The sequence below is a fragment of the Peromyscus maniculatus genome, chromosome 4 (genome assembly GCF_049852395.1).
Source record: "Peromyscus maniculatus bairdii isolate BWxNUB_F1_BW_parent chromosome 4, HU_Pman_BW_mat_3.1, whole genome shotgun sequence".
Classification (NCBI taxonomy): Eukaryota; Metazoa; Chordata; class Mammalia; order Rodentia; family Cricetidae; genus Peromyscus; species Peromyscus maniculatus.
The window spans coordinates 63,508,040-63,529,086 of record NC_134855.1 but is presented as its reverse complement, the minus strand read 5'-3'; the positions used below and the strand labels follow the sequence as shown (position 1 = coordinate 63,529,086).

General features: G+C 37.0%; 1 protein-coding gene across 1 annotated transcript; it reads left to right on the top strand.

Moving 5' to 3' along the window:
• The first annotated feature begins 3,072 nt into the window (after positions 1-3,072).
• LOC102926340 (olfactory receptor 8K3-like) lies at positions 3,073-4,014 on the top strand. Its single transcript, XM_006989701.3, has one exon. The coding sequence runs from the start codon at positions 3,073-3,075 to the stop codon at positions 4,012-4,014; it is 942 nt and encodes a 313-aa protein (XP_006989763.2).
• Positions 4,015-21,047: the final 17,033 nt, after the last annotated feature.

The window sequence follows — 21,047 nt, the reverse complement described above, 5'->3', positions numbered from 1 at the left end:
CTGGTATCTCTTCCCTTCTGCCTTCCTTCTTCCTATTTATCTGCTTGTATTACCTGCCTGACTCTAAAGTTCCTTACCATAGGCCAATACAGCTTTATTTTTGAACAATCATAGCAATGCATATTCACAGCATACAGAAAGATATCCCACAGCAGCCAGGAACATAGTTCCTTTGCCAATTATTTAGGAATTCTATGACCTTTTTTTAAACATAATTTTAGCTTTCCCCTTTTAGGAAGTACTGAAGTCCAACATTCTCATTTTACAATATATTTTATCAATCATGATCTTGTAAGACTTTATAACTGCATTATTCACTCACATACTCTAATATCTTTTATATTCTATTCAATTTCATAGCTTGATGAATTGTATTCACAAATTTTCCAATCTTAAATTTATTAACCCAAGATAATGTTATTTCCAACGTAATATAATAGTAAATTATACTTCTTTTACTTTTTAATCATAAAACATAAAATTTATTTTAAACTGCTATCAATGATACATTAATGTTATTCATAATTAAATTGTAATAATGATTTTTTAAAAATTGTTACTATATTTTTTTTATTTTTTTCTTTATTTTTGAGAATTTCATACATGTATAAAAATAAATATGACAAAATATACTCTCAATATTCCCCATTCATCCTCCCATGTGTCTTCCAATACACAGCTGTACAAAATTCATGTCTGTTATCTTTCTTCTTTATGTTACACCCTTTCCACAGTTTCCCATCCTTCCTATCATCCTAGTCCTTGCCCCCACTTCCCCTCTGCACTCCACATCCACTTCTCCTCCACTTTTCTTAAGAAAAGTGCAGGCCTACTATGACTATGAACTAAACATGGTATATCAGATTTCAGTAAGGTTAGGCACCGCTCCTTGTTTTAAGGCTGGCCTAAGCAACACAGCATGAGGAAAGGGGTCCCAAAAGCAGCCAAAAAATGTCCGAGACAACCCCTGCTCTCACTGCTAGCAATCTCACAAGAAGACCAAGTTACACAGTTGTAACATAAATAAAGAGGGCCAAATTCAGCCCCACGCAGGTTCCCTGTTTTTCAGTTCAGTCTCTGTGAACCACTATGAGCCAGGTTAGATGATTCTGTGAGTTTTCTTGTGGTGTGCTTGACTCCTCTGGTTCCTATCATCCTTTCTCCCCTTCTGCAGGATTCCCTGAGCTCTGCTTAATATATGGCTGTGAGTCTCTGCATCTGTTTCCATCAGCTTCTGGATAAAGCCTTTCTGATGACAATTGGGCTAGGCACCAATCCATGAGTATAACAGAATATCATTAGGAATCATTTAATTTTTTATAATCTCCTAAATCCCCTTACTGCCACTCAAGTATGAACGGCTGTGAGGCCATCCACTGGAGTGTGGAAAACCTACCAGGGACCACATCTTCAATAAAGAATGATTTTCCCTCCCCCAGAAAATATCAACTTCTAGTAGTTCTTCAATAAATGGAAGGGCCTGAAGGAGAGGGCCTGCCCTGGTTGTGCCAAGATTTCTGATTATTTGATTCAGTGCAAGTTTTGCTGTGCAGAAAACAATAGGTGCTGTGAGCTCATGAATGTGATGGCCATGTCATGTCCAGAATATATATCGTGATATATATGATATATATTAACATATATGATATATATATAACAAATTATGTGTGTGTGTTTGTGTGAGTGTATGTGTGTGCCAGTATATGTGTCTGTGCATGTTTTATGTGTCTATGTAGGAGTGCGTGTATATGTGAGTATATGTTTATATGTGTGCAAGTGTGTGTGTGTGTGTGTGTGTGTGTGTGTGTGTGTGTGTGTGTATTCCAGCCATACTGGATGGAAGAGCACAATGCTTCTCATTTTTTATATTCTAGGAAAGTTTATATACAATTGTGTATGTGGAGGCATTTGTTTCTAAATGAACAGAAAAAAAGATATCAGAAAGGAATCGACAAAATGTAATTTTAAAGAACTGCAGCTATTGATTCAGATCCACAAATATTTAGCTTATGGAAGATGTAATAATGGTTTAAAAAGAGTCAAAATTAAAATATGAGCATAGTAAATTCCTGTGGATGCTATGGCATCTTAGGCAGCTAATATTCGTTTGATAGTACCTAGTTATTCCTAGTAACTGTAGACCTTTCTTTGTTCCACATGATACATCATTTGGTGTTGCTTCTGCATCAGGGTAGACACTATTCCCTCATGTTGAAGATATCATCTGCTCCTTTAGTCTTATATTTTCAATTTTGAAGTAAGTAGATTTTTAGTAGCTTGCTTAGGCAAACCACTCAATAGTTTAATTATTAGGATCATAGAAGTTTACTTAAAATATGCTAGAATAAATAATGGCATCATCAGATACATCATTTCACTGACACTATTACTAAGCTCAGAACAAATGCAAGACTGAAACTAATTTCCCATTATAATCTCCAGATATACACAAACCATAAGAGAGTAAAGATACAATTTTATAACATTAAATAGATGAAGGGCCAGGGTGTTATTTGGTATAAGATGATACAATTAGGAGGTATAAAGCAACCCCTGTAGAGTGAGTTAGTGATGTTCATGGATGAGTTGTAAAGATATAAAGCAGAGACATATGTAATTGATTTGTTTCAATTTACTTCTTTCTAAAATGATGTTTCACAAATCACACACACACACACACACACACACACACACACACACACACACACACATATTGTAATGAGAAATACTTTAAAAGATCCGTAATCTTAATCTAGGTCAAGCCTCTTTTAAATGACATATTTACAAACAAAATAACAAAGACAGTGTAATACTTTACAGATACAGTCAATATATTGCAGAAAGAAAAACTGTTTATAACATGCAGGGTACAGTATTTTTGAATCTTGTATCTGTGTTCAGCAATGCACATGATTCATATAAAATTACTTCCTGTCAAAAACAAAGGAAGAACATAAAAACATAGAACTCTAGTATACTATGTGACCTAAACTCTGAAATTTTAACAGATAACTTCCTGAATCCCAGTGGGCTGTGAAGATACCTCCAATAAACATTTCCTTAACAGTCTAGATGGAGAAGCAGAACCTCTCTATGCTGAATGAATTCATTCTCATGGGTATCACAGACCGCCCTGAACTACAGGCTCCTTTTTTCGTAATGTTCTTTCTCATCTATGTTGCCTCAGTGGTGGGAAATTTGGGTATGATCATCCTCACCACTTTGGATGAGAGGCTACAAACACCTATGTACTTTTTTCTCAGACATCTGGCTTTCATTGATTTTGGTTATTCAACAGCTGTGGGACCCAAACTGTTGGTAAACTTTGTAACAAATGAAAATACCATCCCCTATAACTGGTGTGCCCTTCAGCTAGCTTTGTTCATCTTCTTCATCATTAGTGAGCTATTTGTTCTGGCAGCAATGGCCTATGACCGCTATGTGGCCATCTGCAGCCCTCTGCTCTATACAGTCATCATGTCTCAGAAAGTGTGCTGGGTACTGGTGATCATTCCCTATCTCTTCAGTGCCTTCCTCTCTCTGATCACCACCATCAAAATTTTCATTTCCTCCTTCTGTGGTCATAAAGTCATTAGTCACTTTTACTGTGACAGCCTTCCTTTGTTGACCTTGATCTGCTCAGGAACACACGACATTGAACTTATAATATTGATCTTCTCGGCATTTAATTTGGTTTCATCTCTTTCTGTAGTACTTGTGTCCTACATACTGATCCTTGTGGCCATCATCAGGATGAACTCTGCCGAGGGCAGACACAAGGCCTTCTCTACCTGTGGGTCTCACCTGACAGTGGTAGTTGTATTATATGGGACTCTGTTCTTTATGTACGTACAGCCCAAATCTAGTCACTCTTTTGAGACTGATAAAATGGCATCTGTATTCTACACTTTGGTAATTCCCATGTTGAATCCCATTATCTACAGCTTGAGAAACAAAGAGGTAAAAGGTGCCCTTCAAAAGCTGTGGAAAAATGTGTATAAAAGTTGTACTTAAACTGCAATAGAAAGAGGAGATAGCTTAGAAGCACGAAGCTTGGCTAACATGTGCACATCCGTAGTTACAACCTCAAGTCATACAAAATTCAACACAAAATGTGTATTTAATGAATTTGACTATATACAAGTACATATAATATGTACTAGACTTTTAAATACACTAGACTGAAAAGGCTTGTTTTCAATATGCAGTTTATTAGAAATGGCTCTCACTTTGGTATTAATCTTGTTTTCATAAGTTCCATTCTAGTGCATGAAGTCTACCACTGGTTCTTTCATTGACAGCTGCCTCTGGAGAAATAGAAAAGATATATTCACATATGTACCTCATTTTAGACTTTCTTTGACTAAAGACATCTCATGTATTTAAATGTGTATTACTTTCTTTCATATATAAAATCCATATAGATGTGCATATCATACTGGCATGCTAATCTATAAAAAGAATATCTCTTATACTATGTTGTACATATATGCTCTGCAAAGGGTATTGTATAATATTTACTAAATAGTTAAAAGGATAAATGAGATCTGATCCATTTATATAATTTTTTAATATCTGCACAGAGTCATCAAAAGCAGTATAAAACAGAGGTATCTGAATATCAATGTTCATTCTCAAATTTTTACAACAGCCAGGACAAGATATCAGTGTAACTCCTAACAGCAGTTGGATGAATAAAGATGTGTGGTTTATATACACAATTATCTTGAGCATTAAGAAGAAGGAAATTATGTTAGAAAGAAAAATTAATAGAACTGGAGACCATAGTGTTAAGCAAAATAAGTCAAATTCATAAAGATGAGTATTAGATAATTACTCTCATGGAATTTTTTTAAAAGCTATAAAAGTAGAACTTAGGTCATTAGATAATAGCAAAGTGAATAGTGGGAAGGTAAGGTGGGTGAGGGTGGGTCATATAGGGTAGTAAGTCAATAACATCAAAGTAACCTGAGTGTGTGTGGGAGAAAATATAATGAAAACACCCATCCTCCAAGACTGCAGCTGCTCTCTAAGACACAAAATCTGCCAGCTCCCATTGAACCAAGAGGTTACTCTATGTTCTCCTAGTCCAGCACCCCAGTCTCTAGGCTTTAGGCCCAGTGGCACAACCTGCATCTCGATATCCCTACCCATTTCAGTCCCAGTTGCACACTAACAGGCAGGATTCCTTCAGGCAGGACTGACTACCCCCCACAGCAGACCCTGTAGCCTACAAGGCCCACCACACCTCTCAAACCTACCCATCCTCCAAGACCACAGCTGCTTACTGAAACAGAGACTCCACCAGCTCTGACAGGACCAAGAGCTCCAATTGGGCCAAGAGCTGCTCGCTGAGACAGAGACTCCATCAGTTCTGTTTGGACCAAGAGTGCCAATTGGACCAAAAGAGGCTTTCTCAGGCTAGGTGTCTGTGGTACAAACCTTTAATCCCAGCACTTGGGAAGCAGAACGACGCAGATCTCTATGAGTTCGAAGCCAGCCTGTTCTACAGAGCGCGATCCAGGACAGCACCGAAACTACATGGAGAAACCCAGTCTCAAAAAACAAAAAACAAACAAAAAAAGAGGCTTCCTAAGAAAAGGACATGGCTTGCAACAATTGCAGGAAGAGATGGGTCGATGCCAGTGCAAGAATACATTCAACAAAATAAAGAGCAATATGGTACCACCAGAACATAGTAGCTCAGTAGGACCTCAATATTCTAACACAGAAGAAGCACACGAAATCGACCTTAAAAATGACTTTAAGAGGACAATAGAGGACTTTAAAGAGTAAATGAAAAATTCCCTTAAAAAAATCAAAGAAAAGACAAACAAAAAATTGGAAGAAATCAATAAATCCCTTAAAGAAAGACAAAAAAATGTAATCAAATAGGTGAATTAAACAGTTCAAGTCTTGAAAACTGAAATAGCAGCAATAAAGAAGACACAAACTGAGGGAATGCTGGAAATGGAAAATCTGAATAACCAAACAGGAACTACAGATGCAAGCATATCAAATAGAATGCAAGAGATAGAAGAAAGAATATCTGGCATTGAAGATACTATAGAGGAAATAGATTCATCAGTCAAAGAAAACATTAGAGTCAACAGTCTTGGACAGATGTTATGCAGACACTAAGAGCCCATGGATGCCAACCCAGACTATTATACCCAGTAAAACTCTCAATCATCATAGACAGAGTAAACAAAATATTCTATGACAAAACAAGATTTAAATAATACCTATTCACAAACCCTCCAAAAAGCACTAGAAGGAAAAAAAATCCTATCTAAGAAAGATGCATCCATGAAAACACAGGCAATAGATAATCCTACACCAACAAATACCAAAGAAGGGAAACACACAACACTACTACCAAAAAATACCAGGAATTAACAATCACTAGTTATTAATATTCCTTAATATCAATGGACTCAACTCACCAATAAAAAGACACAGGCCAACAGAATGAATACAAAAACAGGATCCCTCCTTCTGCTCCATAAAAGAGACATACCTCAACTTCAAAGACAGATCCTACCTCAGAGTATAAGGCTGGGAAAAGACTTAACAAGCAAAAGAACTCAAGAAGCAAGCTGGTGAAGCTATCCTAATACCTAACAAAACAGACTTCAAACTAAAATCAATTAAAAGAGATTGGGAAGGACATTACATATTCAACACAGGAAAAATCCACCAAGATGAAATCTCAGTTCTGAACATTTATGCCCCAAATACAAGGGCACCCACATTTACAAAAAGAACATTACAGAAGCTTAAACTGTACATCAAAGCACACACACTAGTAGTGGGAGACATCAATACCCTACTCTTACCAATGGACAGTTCTGCCAGACAGAAACTTAACAGAGAAATAAGGGAACAAACAGATGTTATGACTCAAATGGATTAAAAGGATATCTACAGAACATTCCACCCTAACACAAAAGAATACACCTGCTTCTCAGCACCCCATGGAACCTTCTCTAAAATCACCCACATACTCTGTCACAAAGCAAAAAAATTGGTTTAACCTCCTGTATTTTATTGAACTGCCATGTCTTGAAATTAGATTTCAATGACAACAAATATTACAGAAATTCTACAGTCTCATGGAAACAGAATAATGCTCAACTTAATCACCAGTGGATCAAGAAGGAAATAAAGAAAAAAATTAAAGATTTCCTAGAATTCATTGAAAACAAATGTACCACATACTTAAACTTATGGGACACTACGAAAGCAGTGCTAAGAGGAAAATTCACAGCACTAAATGCCCACATAAAGAAGTTGGAGAAATCCCAAACTAGTGACTTAACAGCACACCTGAAAGCTCTAGAACAAAAGGAGGCAAACTCATAAAGGAGGAATAGATATCAGGAAATAATCAAATTCAGGGCTGAAATCAATAAAATAGAAACAAGGAGAACAATACAAAGAATCAATGAAACAAAGAGTTGGTTCTCAGAAAATCAACAAGATAGACAAACCCTTATCCAAACTAACCAAAGGCAGAGAGTGAACATCCAAATTTACAAAATCAAAAATGAAAAGGGAGATATAAAAACAAATGAGAAAATCCAGAGAGTCATCAGGTCATACTTCAAAATTGTGTACTCCACAAAATTAGAAAATCTAAAAGAAATGGATGATTTTCTGGATAGGAACCACATACTAAAGTTAAATTAAAACCAGATAAACAATTTAAATAGACCGTCTCGAAAAAAAATTAAATAGACCAATAACCCCCTAAAGAAATAAAAACATTCATTAAAAGTCTCCCAAATAAAAAAGCCCAGGACAAGATGATTTCAGGGTAGAATTCTACCAGAATTTCTAAGAAGACCTAATACCAATACTCCTCAGACTGTTGCACACAATAGAAGCAGAGAGAACATTATCAAACTCTTTTTATGAGGCTACAGTTAGCCTGATACCCAAACCACACAAAGATGAAACAAAGAAAGACAATTAAAGACCAATCTCCCTCATGAACATTGATGCAAAAATACTCAATAAAATATTTGCAAACTGAATTCAAGAACACATAAAAAAATTATCCACCATGATCAAGTAGACTTCATCCCAGAGATGCAAAAATGGTTCAACATATGAAAATCTGTCAATGTAATATACCATATAAACAAACTGAAAGAAAAAAATCACATGATCATCTCATGAGATGCTGAAGAAGCCTTTGACAAAACCCAGCACCCCTTCATGATAAAGGTCTTGGAGAAATCAGGAATACAAGGAACATACCTAAACATAATAAAGGCAATTTACAGCAAGATGACAGCCAATATCAAATTAAATGGAGAGAAACTCAAAGTGATTTCACTAAAATCAGGAACAAGACAAGGCTGCTCCCTCTCCCCATATTTATTCAATATAGTACTTGAAATTCTAGCTAGAGAAATAAGACAACAAAAGGAGATCAAGGGGATATAAATTGGAAAGGAATAAGCCAAACTTTCACTATTTGCAGACAATATGATAATATATATATATATATATATATATATATATATATATATATATATCCCCAAAAATTCTACGAGGAACTCCTACAGCTGATAAACTTCTTCAGTAATGGGGCAAGATACAAGATTAACAAAAAAAAAAAAAAAGAAAAGAAAAGAAAAGAAATCAGAAGACCTCCTATAGACAAATGATAAATGGGCTGAGAAAGAGATCAGAGAAACATCATCCTTTACAATAGCCACAAATAATATAAAATACCTTGGGATAACTCTAACTAAGCAAGTGAAGGAATTGTATGACAAGAACTTTAAGTCTCTGAAGAAAGAAATTGAAGAAGATACCAGGAAATGGAAAGATCTCCTATCCTCATAGATAGGTAGGATTAACATAGTAAAAATGCTAATCTTTTTTAAAGCAATCTACAGTTTCAATGCAATCCACATCAGAATCCCAACACAATTCTTCAAAGACTTGGAAAGAACACTACTCAACTTCTTATGGGAAAAAAAACCCAGGATAGCTAAAAGAATCCTGTACAATGAAGCAACCTCTGGAGGCATTATCATCCCTGACTTCAAGCTCTATATAGAGCTATAGTAATAAAAAATCTTCTTGGTATTGGCATAAAAATCAACATGTGGACTGATGGAATTGAATTTAAGACCATGATTTTAATCAGCACACATATGAATACCTGATTGTACAATAGAAAAAAGAAAGTATCTTCAACAAATGGTGTGTGTGTAAGTGGAGATCAACATATAGAAGATTGCAAAGAGACCCATATTTATTGCCATGTACAAAACACAAGTCCAAGTGGATCAAAGACCTCAAAATAAATCCAGTTACACTGACCTTGTTAGAAGAGAAAATAGGAAGTAGTCTTGAACTTATTGACACCGAAGAATACTTCCTAAATATAACAACAGTAGCACAGACCCTGAGAGCATCAGTTAATAAATGGGACCTCCTGAAACAGAGAAGCTTTTGTAAAGCAAAGGACATTGTTAATAAGACAAAATCATAGCCTACAGAATGGAAAAAGACCTTCACCAACCCCACATCCAACAGAGAGCTGATCTCCAAAATATATAAAAAATTCAGGAAACTAGACATCAAAATACCAAACAATCTAATTAAAAATGGGCTAATGAGCTAAACAGAGAATTCTCAACAGTAGAATCTCTCTCGAATGTCTGAAAGACATTTAAGGAATTGCTCAGCATTCTTAGTCATCAGGTAAATGCAGATCAAAATGACTCTGAGATACCACCTTACACCTGTCAGAATGGCTATGATCAACACACTGAAGACAGTTTATGTTGGAGAGGATATGAAGCAAGGGGAACACTCCTCCACTGTTGGTGGAAATGCAAACTTGTACAGACACTTAGGAAATCAGTATGGTGGTTTATCAGAAAATTGGGTATCAATCTTCCTCAAGACCCAATGATACTACTCTTGGGCATATAACCAAAGAATGCTCAATCATACCACTATTACACATGCTCAACTCTGTTCATATCAGCATTACTCATCATAGCCAGACCTGGAAACAACCTAGATGCCTCTCAACCAAAGAGCGGATATAGAAAATGTGGCAGATGTACAAACTGGAGTTCTACTCAGCAGTGAAAAACAATGGCATCATGAAATTTGCAGGCAAATGAATGGAACTAGAAAATATCATTCTGAGTGAGGTAACACAGACTCAGAATGACAAACATGGTATGTACTCACTCATAAGTGGGCACTAGATGTAAAGCAAAGGACCATCAGACTACAATGCACAGCTTCTGAGAGGATAGCTAACAAGGAGAATCCTAAGAGGGATGCATGGGTTGCCCTGGGATGGGGAAATAGATGAGATCTCCTTGAATAAACTCAGTGTGAGGGGAGCAATAGAGGATAGAGTGTGGTGGTATTCTAATTGTACTGAAATGTGATTTTGATTGTATGTTAATAAATAAATTTGCCCAGGGGTCAGAGCTATTAGAGCCATAGCAAGAGTGTGGTGGTGGTGGCACATGCCTTTAATCCCAGCACTTGGTAGAAGAGCTAGGTAGATCTCTGTGTGTTCAGGGATACAGCCAGCATTGGAGACATATGCCTTTAAGACTTGGGAGGCTGTACATACAGACAGTGACGAGGCAGTCATGTGTTTGGGTTTACAACCAATGAGAAGACAGAACAAAAGACTATGAAAAGACTTACACACAGGAAATAGGTCTCTTTCAGGAAGCTAGGAGCACGCAGGAGGAAGGGTAAGATTTTAGCTCTGAGCTCTGACCTCTCGGCTTTCTCTTTTACATTGGTTCTGTGTTTCTTATTTAATAAGGTGGTTGGTTACATCTACAATAGAGGATGGGGGATGAGAACATAAGGGAATGGGATGATCCAGCTAGAACAGGGACAGAGTGGAGAGCAAAGAAAGAGATACCACGATAGAGAGAGACACCATGGGGAGAGGGAGAATCTAGGTGTAAGGGAAGTTCCCAGGAATCCACAAGGTGACCCCAGTTTAGAGTAACAGAAATAGTAGAGAGGGTGCCTGAACTGGCCTACCCTGGTAATCAAATTGGTGAATACCCTAACTGTCGTCATAGAGCCTTCATCCAGTTACTGATGGAAGCAGATGCAGAGATCCACAGCCAAATACCAGGCCAAGCTCCAGAAGTCCAGTTGTAGAGAGAGAAGAGGGATTCTATGAGCAAGGGGCATCAAGATCATAATGGTGAAACTGACAGAGACAACCAAACCATACTAGTGGGAACTCATGAACAGTGGAGCAATAGCTGTGGAGCCTAAATGGGACTGGACTAGGACCTCTGCATAGGTGAGACAGTTGTATAGTTTGACCTGCTTAAGGGGCTACCTGGCAGTGGGATCAGGATCTATCCCTGTAGCATGAGAGGTCTTTTTGGACCCCATTGCCAAGGTGGAGCAACTTGCACAGCCTTGTTGTGTGTGGGGGGTGCTTGGACCTGCTTCAACTAAGTGTACCAGGCTTTCTAACTCCCCATGGGAGGCCTTGCCTTGGAGGAAATGGGAATGGGAGTGTGAGTTGGTGGTGAAAAGGCTGTGGGGTGAGAAGAGGGAGGAGAGGGGGATCTGTGATTGGTATGTAAAATGAACTGAAAATTTTCTTAATAATAAAAAAGAAAAAGAGAAAAGAAAAAGTATAATGAAAAATATTGTGTTGTAAAAATTAATATGTATTAATCAATAATAAATGTCATAATAATTAGTGGACTTGATGGCATATTATGTCTCTTTATGATAATTGTCCCCTCAGAGTTCTGTTAAGTATGGTATTTACAATTAAAAAAAATACATGATTTGATTCAGGAAGCAAAAATTTAAGTACAAACAGATACTGCTTAAATGAATTGAACAAAGCCAACAATAGATATGCTGAGAGAACAGGGGAAAACCACAAGGTCTCACGCACAAGAAAAGAAAAGTTCCCAGGTAAGAGCCAACCAATTGGTTATCTAACACTTATTGGTCAGCCCTGAAAACATACATATAAATAATATTACAAAGACTGAGAAGGTTATTTTTAAAAATTGTGTATTTATATACACATATGCATGAAACAACAATTAAGAAAAAAAGATGCAATGAACTTGAAATAGAGTGAGGAGGAATATATGAGAAGTTTCAGGGTGAGGAAGGGAAACAAGAAATGATGTACTTTTAATTTCAAAAAGAAAAGAAAAAGAAAATGAAAGATGTAAAAAGTAATATTGTTCACAAACTGTCAAAGGTATTATGAGCTAACCTCTAAATTTAAGTAAAATTTACTGCACACATATAATATATTCATAATACTAAAGATAAATTATCCACACATGTCTCAGATAGACTCCATTCTTGTTCTGGAAACCACTATATCTGCCATCGCAGTAACCTCAACCACAGCTTTGTTTCTCAATGTTTGCTTGTAACACAAATCTTAAAGGTCTTATTAAATATAAAAAAACAAAAAACAAAAAAAAAACACTGGAGTCAGATATTGGGGTGAACTCTTAACGATCAGAGAAAAAGAACAGACCACAGCTAAACTCACCTTGGTAACTTCTTAGCTGATCTTGTTTCCTCAAACTGTAAACTTCTGAGTCCTCATCCAAATGGATCTCAGCTGAATGGCTGCTAAAAACTAAAAGCTTAAAAAGGTTTAGTTCCTGCTCCTCACGCTTTATATTCCTTTCTGCTTCCTGCCATCACTTCCTGAGATTAAAGGCATGTGTCAGCATGCCTGGCTGTTTCCAGTGTGGCTTTGAACTCACAGAGATCCAGATGGATCTCTGCCTCTGAAATGCTAGGATTAAAGGTGAGTACCACCATTTTCTGGTCTCTATGTCTATCTATGACTCTTCTGTTGTCTGACCCGAGATAAGTTTATTATGGTGCACAATATATTGGGGAACACAATATCACCACATTTCTCTTTTTTGTCTAAAATAAAAAGAAGTTTATAACTAATACAATAAAAACTATATAATAAGTATGTACAATATATACAGTCAAGAATTAAATTATCAATGTCTAGTCCATTAATATTTGACAGATTCAGACAAAAAAATTATTATATATATTAACAATGTCCAGTCCATTATTATTTGACAAACTCAGATAAAAATTTCCATTACTTATCCTATTTAAAATAAGTAGTTCCATTTTAAAAGTAGATTCAGTAATCTCCTTTTTTTCTTATCATATCCATATTCTCTTTTTTTTCTGAGTAGATCCAAAAATCTACCTTCTATCTTATCATTTCTATATCTTCCCCTTTTTTGGAGTAGATTCAATGATCTACCCTTTTCTATATCCTCTTTTTTCTTTTTTTTTTAAACAAAAACCCTGTATCTAATCTCCTTTGTTTAGCTTTTTTTTGACCATTAACAATTAACATCTCGTAACAAAACACTGTAAACAGTAGTAATCATCCGTAAGCCATTGAACGACCAAAAACCATTCATCCCACCTCTTGGGAATGTGGGCATCATTTTATTAAAAGTATTTCCTGCTTTCTGGGGGCAAAGACATCTTTAGAGGATCCTGAAAAGAAAATTTTGGGGTTAATTGTCAAGTCCTGAGAGAGTTAGTTGTATCATTTGCCAAGTATCTGCATAATGAGAAAGTACAGGGCTTGTCTCAAGTCTTTAGTCAGGTAGTCTGTGAATTTGGATCTTCTCAGGTAGACATCTCGAAATTGTCCTGAGTAGTTTGTAGTCCAAAGCCAATCTTTCTGTTGTGTTAATCAGCTTAATGGCTTTACCATAGTCCATGTGGAATCATCACTGTGGGATCCTGTCATCTTTTTGAAGATTTCAAAGTCACTGTTAGGTGTGGTCATGGTTCCATGCAGACATTTTTTTTCCTTCCTCCATGGTTTGGAGCAATCACAGTCTGATAAAGGTCTTCCTCTCAGAACCATGAATGGACTTCCCTAAAAGAGAATATCTTCATAGCAACTTCTCCCCACCATTGCCTAGTTAAACTTCTCCAACCTGACCTTTGCCAATGCTTTCTTGTAACACAATGGTTTTGGCAATTGTTGTCTGAACAAACAGCAATAAACCTTTCACCCCTGGTAAAAGCATCGATGCTGCCATCAACATGATGAGAAGCAGCTGGCAACTCGGAGCAGTAGCCACCAACTCCATGGTCCTGCCATCACTGTTTGTAGCTAAGCCCCAGTCCCAGGTTCTCCTCAGCAAGCCTCCTAGCCTGGCTTCAAACTCAGGATCCTCCTGCCTCTGCTTCCTTCAGCAAATCCTACCAGTGTGCGCCACCACAACCAGCAATGTGTAGATCTGTTTTGAGCTGGGACCTGCAAGGCCACAGGCAAGTAGCTTTTTTGAGAATTCATACTGACAAGTTGGGTGCCAGATGTAACACAAATCTTAAAAGGTCATGCCGGGCGGTGGTGGCTCACACCTTTAATCCCAGCACTTGGGAGGCAGAGCCAGGCGGATCTCTGTGAGTTCGAGGCCAGCCTGGACTACCAAGTGAGTTCCAGGAGAGGTGCAAAGCTACACAGAGAAACCCTGTCTCGAAAAACCAAAAAAAAAAAAAAAAAAAAAAAAAAAAAAAGGTCTTATTAAATAAAAAACACTGTGGTCAGATAGTGGGGTGAACAGTGAAAGATCAGAGAAATATAACTGGCCATGGCTAACCTCACCTCGCCAACTTCTCAGCCAATTTTGTTTCTTCAAACAAAATTGTTTCCTCTTGAGTCCTCATCTGAATGGATCTCAGCTGAACTACTGCTAAAAGCTAAAAGCTTAAAAGGGCTCTAGCTCCTGGTCCTCATGCTTTATGTAACTTTCTGCTTCCTGCCATCACTTCCTGGGATTAAAGGCATGTGTCACCATGCCTGGCTGTTTGCAGTGTGGCTTTGAACTCATAGAGATCCAGATGGGTCTCTGCTTCTGAAATGCTAGGATTAAAGGCGTGTGTGCCACCATTTTCCAGCCTCTGTATCTAGTGACTATTCTGTTCTCTGACCCCAGATAAGCTTATTATAGTGCACAATATATTGGGGAACACAATACCACCACATGTGCTGAAGGCAAGCCAGCTTCAGATGGCTGCCATATGTCCCTAACATACTGGCACTCCATGTATCTCCAACATCCATGAGAGATAGGATAGCATTCACAAGCAATTTTTTTTAATATAAGCAAAGCTTTTTCTACTCTCTGATTAATTCTAGGAGCCAATTCTTGCTACATAGCCCTTAAAATGTAAGATATACCTCAATAAAGCCAATCTGTGAAGTTATATTCTTTATTACTTGTGATTTTTTTTCTTAATGACAAGTAAAGTGGACTGAATTGCTTCAGGTGACCATTCATGCCTGGTAGCCCAGACACAGTTGGAAATATATGGATGGTAGATGATGAATTCAAAAAAAGTGTACTTAATTGGAGAAGATTTGAGAAGGACAAAACAAATTTAATCAAAATGAATTATATTAAAAATCTCAAAGAACTAACAATTCTTTTAATCAGAAAGATCCCTGGGCCAAAGTGTGAGGACTTCAGAGAAGTGTGGAGAGCTGAAAATGCAAATAACAATAAACATGACATGAAGGTGAAAGACATGGCCTTAGTGCTGAAGAAAGGTAAGTCTAAGAAGTGAGAAAAGTTCCATGTCCCACAAGAATTATCACAGAATTCATATGAGACTTTGTAGATGAGGACTGAACACTGAAGATGCTACACCCTAAGTTTAGAACTGTGAACTCACTGGTGGCACATAAGGCCTACACTCATAATAGTGACAATACAGGAGTGTAGTTGGACTTTTATTTCCTTCCCATCAGTTCCCAAATAACTGACACAAAGTCTTAACATTAATTATAAAACCTGGCCGATAGCTCAGGCTTATTATTAACTTGCTCTTACAACTTAAATTAACCCATTTCCATTAATCTATGTTACCTGTCCTCCAGCAAGTCTTGTTCTCTCTGCCTCTCCTGGTGACTCCTCTGACTCCACCAATCTTCTTCCCATCATTCTCACTTTGACTCTCCCCCTAACCTTATCCTACCTGGCTATAGCCCAGTCAGCTTCTTTACTAAACCTATCACAGTGACAAGTCTTCACAGTGTACATAATTATTATTCCATAGGATTCCCCCCTTTTTGTCTAATTAAAAAGGAAGGTTTTAACTTTAATATAGTAAGGTTACATACAATAAAAACAGTTATTAAGAATTATAGCTACTATATATAGTCCATTTTGACAAAATTAGAGAATTTTGTTATTTATCTTATCTTGGTGAATCTAAAGTTTAATACTTAATTGCTTTTTCTCATAAGCAAGGAAAACTTTAACTATAACAATTTAGTCTTCAACTCTGTTAAACCCCCAAACGGTGAAATGCTATTTAATGACAGGGATATCTGGCTGCTTGAACAGTCATCCAAAGTTATTTTGTAATGTTGGGGCATCTAAGTTTGTCCTACAGGCCTGGAATATCTGACAGACATTTCTGAGAAGCAGGAAATTTTGAAGAACTATCCTACCTTGTCTTGTCAAAGTTTGGCAATCACTTTCTATTGTATCCTGCTGGTCCAGTTTAGACAATATAAAGTCGGCAATTCAGGCAAGGGCAGTTTCTTTGCCCAAATGGCTAGATTTGCCATGAAGAAATCCAACTCCATATGGAGGTTCTTTGATCTCATCATCTTCTTTTAAAGTAAATGGGTGTTGTCAGGAGCAGACATGCCTCACTCTCATGAAAAGTCTTAGTTTATTAAACATATTAAATGCCATATTGTATAGATCTTTAAAGTGTTTGATGCCCATCTATTTGTCTATCTAAATGTACCTGTGTATGACTTTGAAAACATACCTAACAAAACTACATGTTTGACTATTATAGATGACTATTAGTCTGTATTTCTTAATAATACATTGCATTTCTAAATGAGTCGCATAAACACAATACACCAAGCAATAGTAGAGACATACATACAGCATAACAAAATTAATTTTAAATTTGTATTAATAAACCAAAATCCATACCAATGTAAAATATTTTGAAGTTGATAGTTTTTTTATTAAAATATTGGTTTAATTCCTTTAATCCAATATGTTTTAGCACCTGCTGTTCCTTCATTAGCAGTCAGAAACTCTAAAGACAGCACAATAGCATACAGGATCCAGACTCTCTGTGTATTTTCCACCTTTATATGGCTTCTTTTTAAATTACTTTATTTCCTTTTTAAGGATTTTATTTTATTATTTTTATTATTTTAAAACTATATATATTTTATGACTGTACATACCTTCTCTTTTTTCTCCCAAGCCTATGTATATTTTTAAACCCACCTTAACCCATTTAGAGTTATTTTTCCATTTGAATCTGTCTCTATTGTGTATATGTAATCTTTTTTTGACTGTATGAGCTTTTAAACTGCTAAGTGGCATGAACAGGACCTCCACCTCTGTTTTGGCAACTGACTCTACCATGCTTGGTTCCCTGATAGCCTAGCTTCATGGCAGAGCTACTGGCTGGCGAGAAACATGTTTACCAACCCAGCTCTGGGGAATTTTGGGGTCCACATTCCCACTGAGTAGTGCACCACCCACTGCTCATAAACCCCACTTGAGTGTTCCATGGCAGGGTCTATTAAAAGAGCCTTGTTTGTGGTTTGCTGCTAGCACTGAGCCAGGAAGCTGTCTCTTAAAGGAGCCACATCTGCTTGTGTCTAGCAAACAGAGTCTATCTAAGAAAAGGCAGTTACCAAGAAGCCAAATTGGACTCTGTTTTGTGTGTTTAGAATCTTTTTTTTAAGCTTTGTCTGGTCTTATGTGGAAATTCCAGCCCCACATTGGGCACCTTTTTGGTCAGATTTTTCTTTCCCTCTGACTAATTCCCAAGCAACCAACACAGAGTCTTAATATTAATTATAAATTCTGGGTTGATAGCTCAGGTTTATTACTAACTAGTTCTTACAGCTTAAATTCATCAATTTCTATCAAGCTATGTATTTCCAATATGGATCATGGCTTTACCTGTCTTTCAGCATATCTTGCAACCTATCTATGTCCTGGCAACTCCTTTGACTCCACCACTTTTCTTCCTATCATTTTCAGTTTGGCTCACTTTCCTGGCTATAGGCCAGTCAACTTCTTTATTAAACCAATCATAGTGACAAATCTTCACAGTCGACAAAAGGATTATTCCACAGCACAGAGGGCTAATACCATAAGCTCAGAGCTATTTACCATCAAAAATTACATTTTTCAATTTCATTCTGAAATAAACAAAAAAAGGAAACACCTCAGACAACTGGTAATACAATCATCATAAAGGACAGTTTAGAGGCCCTTATCACCAAAAGAAAACAGGAGGAATAGGTTATGTATCATATAGCCCCATTATTTCAATCAAATATAAAAAGCCCTTTCTCAAATATGGAAACTAGAAAATGTGAATTGATGTAAATTACTAGATTCTGTGAAGGATGGACATTGGGAGAGAGAGGAAGTTCATGAATTGTGCCATCACAGTTATGTAAATGAGTTCAAATTCTGTATCTCTGGACTACATAGCTATAGGGCTCAATAACCTACTAAAACCTCTATTAGTCACATTTTTGCTGCTATGATAAAATTCCACAACCAAAGGTATAAGAGTCCATCATGGTGTGGAAGCAGGAGGTAAGGTGGTTAGAGCAGAAGCTGAGGTCTCATATATTAAACAGCAAACATGAAGCAGCAAGAGAGCAAACTGGGAACTGAGAAAAGATTTTGAAACTTCAAAGCCCACCCCAGGGTTGTACTTCTTCCAGCAAGTCTGTATCTCTTAGAGATCCTGAAACAGGGCCACTGACTAGGAACCAACTGTTAGATGGTATTACCATTTAACCCACTGACCGTGATTTGTGAATAACTAGAGGAGAGAAATTGAGAGTTCAGACTTGTAGAGCAGAGCATCACTCAGCCCTTATCAAGGAAGTTCCTTCTTTAAGCAGATGGTAATTGACACAGAGAAAATAGAAAATGTTTCAAGAATGAGAGACTTTGAAGCACTCAGATGGAGAGACAGAGAGAGAATGAGAATGATACTCAGGGAAAGAGCATGATGTCTCATATTTGTTGGAAAATGCATGTAACTAGAATATGTTGTTTTTATTTAAATTAATATTTACAGAGATAGAGATAGCTTCTTTATTTGATCATTATGTGTAGCATGAATCTTAAGAGGTCTTATTAATAATAAAAAAAAAACTTGGGAGCCAGATATTGGGTGAAAGCTCAGAGAAACAGAACAGGCTGTAGCCAACCTCACCTCTTCAACTTCTCAGCTGATCTTGTTTCCTCAAACTGGAAGCCTCTGTGTCTTCATCCAAATGGATCTCAGCTGAACTGCTGCTACAAGCCTAAAAGCTTATCAAGGCTCTAGCTCCTGGTCCTCATGCCTTATGTAACTTTCTGCTTCCTGCCAGCACTTACTGGGATTAAAGGCGTATGTCACCATGTCTGGCTATTTCCAGTGTGGCTTTGAACTCACAGAAATCCAGATGGATCTCTGCTTCCAGAATGCTAGGATTAAAGGTGTATGTGCCATCATTTTTTGGTCTCTATGTCTGTTTATTGGCTGTTCTGTTTTCTGACTCCAGATAAGTTTATTAGGGTGTACAATATATTGGGGGGACATAGTATCACCACATTTCCCCTTTTTTGTCTAAAATAAAAAAAGCTAATAACTAATATAAGGAAATACTATATACAGTAAGTATATACAACATATACAGTCAAGAATTATATTAATAATGTCTATTCCATCAACATTTGACAGATTCAGACAAAAAAAAAACTCAATTATGTGTGGCCTGTGGGGCTGGGCAGGACCAGAGGAAACTTCAGCTACAAATGGCGCTAAGACATCTGGTGAGAGTTTCCACCTAAAACCTGAGAAAAATTTTAAAAAAGGGTTCTAAAATGGAGCCGAGAGCAGCTTCCTAGTTGTCTCTCTCAAGCCAGTCTCAACCTGCTGGCTTGAGCTACTCTACAGTGGGTTCTTGACATATGGGCTTGACCTGCAACATGGTGGGGATGAGGAGTCTCCAAGTCACACATTACACTATTACACTGCATGGTGGATTTAGCCTTTACTAATAAAGAAAAAAAAACATAAAGAAAGAAAAGGTTTTTAGGCTACACGCTATTGGATGGAAGCTTAGATCCACTGCCTCCCAGAGTCAGCAGACAGCCTGGTTCCCAGAGCTGTCAGTAAAAGTAGTTCCACAATGTTGGAAAGATGAGGCTGACAGAGACAGCAGCCAAAGTTGCTGTTTCAGTCCATGTAATACTGCACTTTTAAGCAATAGATTCACAATAAGACAGATTAAGATACAGTAAGACTTTAAATGGTTTGTAATGTGTATAAAAATTTATGGAGGCTTGGAAGAGAGAAGAAAATGAATATAGACAGTTATATAAAATGTTATAAAAAAGAAAGCCTTTAAAGAGACAGTAAAAGTAATATAAAAATAAGCCACATAAAAATGGATATTACACAGAGAATCTGGATTGTGTTGTCTTTGGGATTTTTAACTGCAGAGAGGAATTTTACTGTAAAACCTTCTGAGTTAAATCAATATGTATATTTTAAAGGTATCTCAATTTCAAAATTAATGTCTAAGGATATGTTGCTTTGGAAAAGAGTTTCTGCTTTTGTTTCCACAGAAGATGGGAACCTGTGGATTGCTTCCAGGCTCATATGGTTTGATCAAGGAAGCCCTGAGAGGTCTCCAGATGATCCAACATCCACAATCAGCTTCAAGGCAACTGGCTCAGACAAGGCAGCCTCAAAGACTATTCCAGTCTTTGACCATATTTATTCATTTTCTCAGGATCTCCATAAGAATACAGCGCCCCTTATCAGCAGGAAGTAGCCTAGAAAATTACATCCATATTCCCAATTATGAATTTTTGTCTTTGTTTAGGTAGTTGGTTACAAATTGTTATTGGTCATAGTCAATCTCTTCCTAAAAGAAGAAAGGAAGATATGATAGAGAAATGTAGAATATA

Bases quoted from the DNA above. Each gene is read 5' to 3' on its own strand.
- LOC102926340 (XM_006989701.3), top strand. From the start codon at position 3,073: ATGGAGAAGCAGAACCTCTCTATGCTGAATGAATTCATTCTCATGGGT.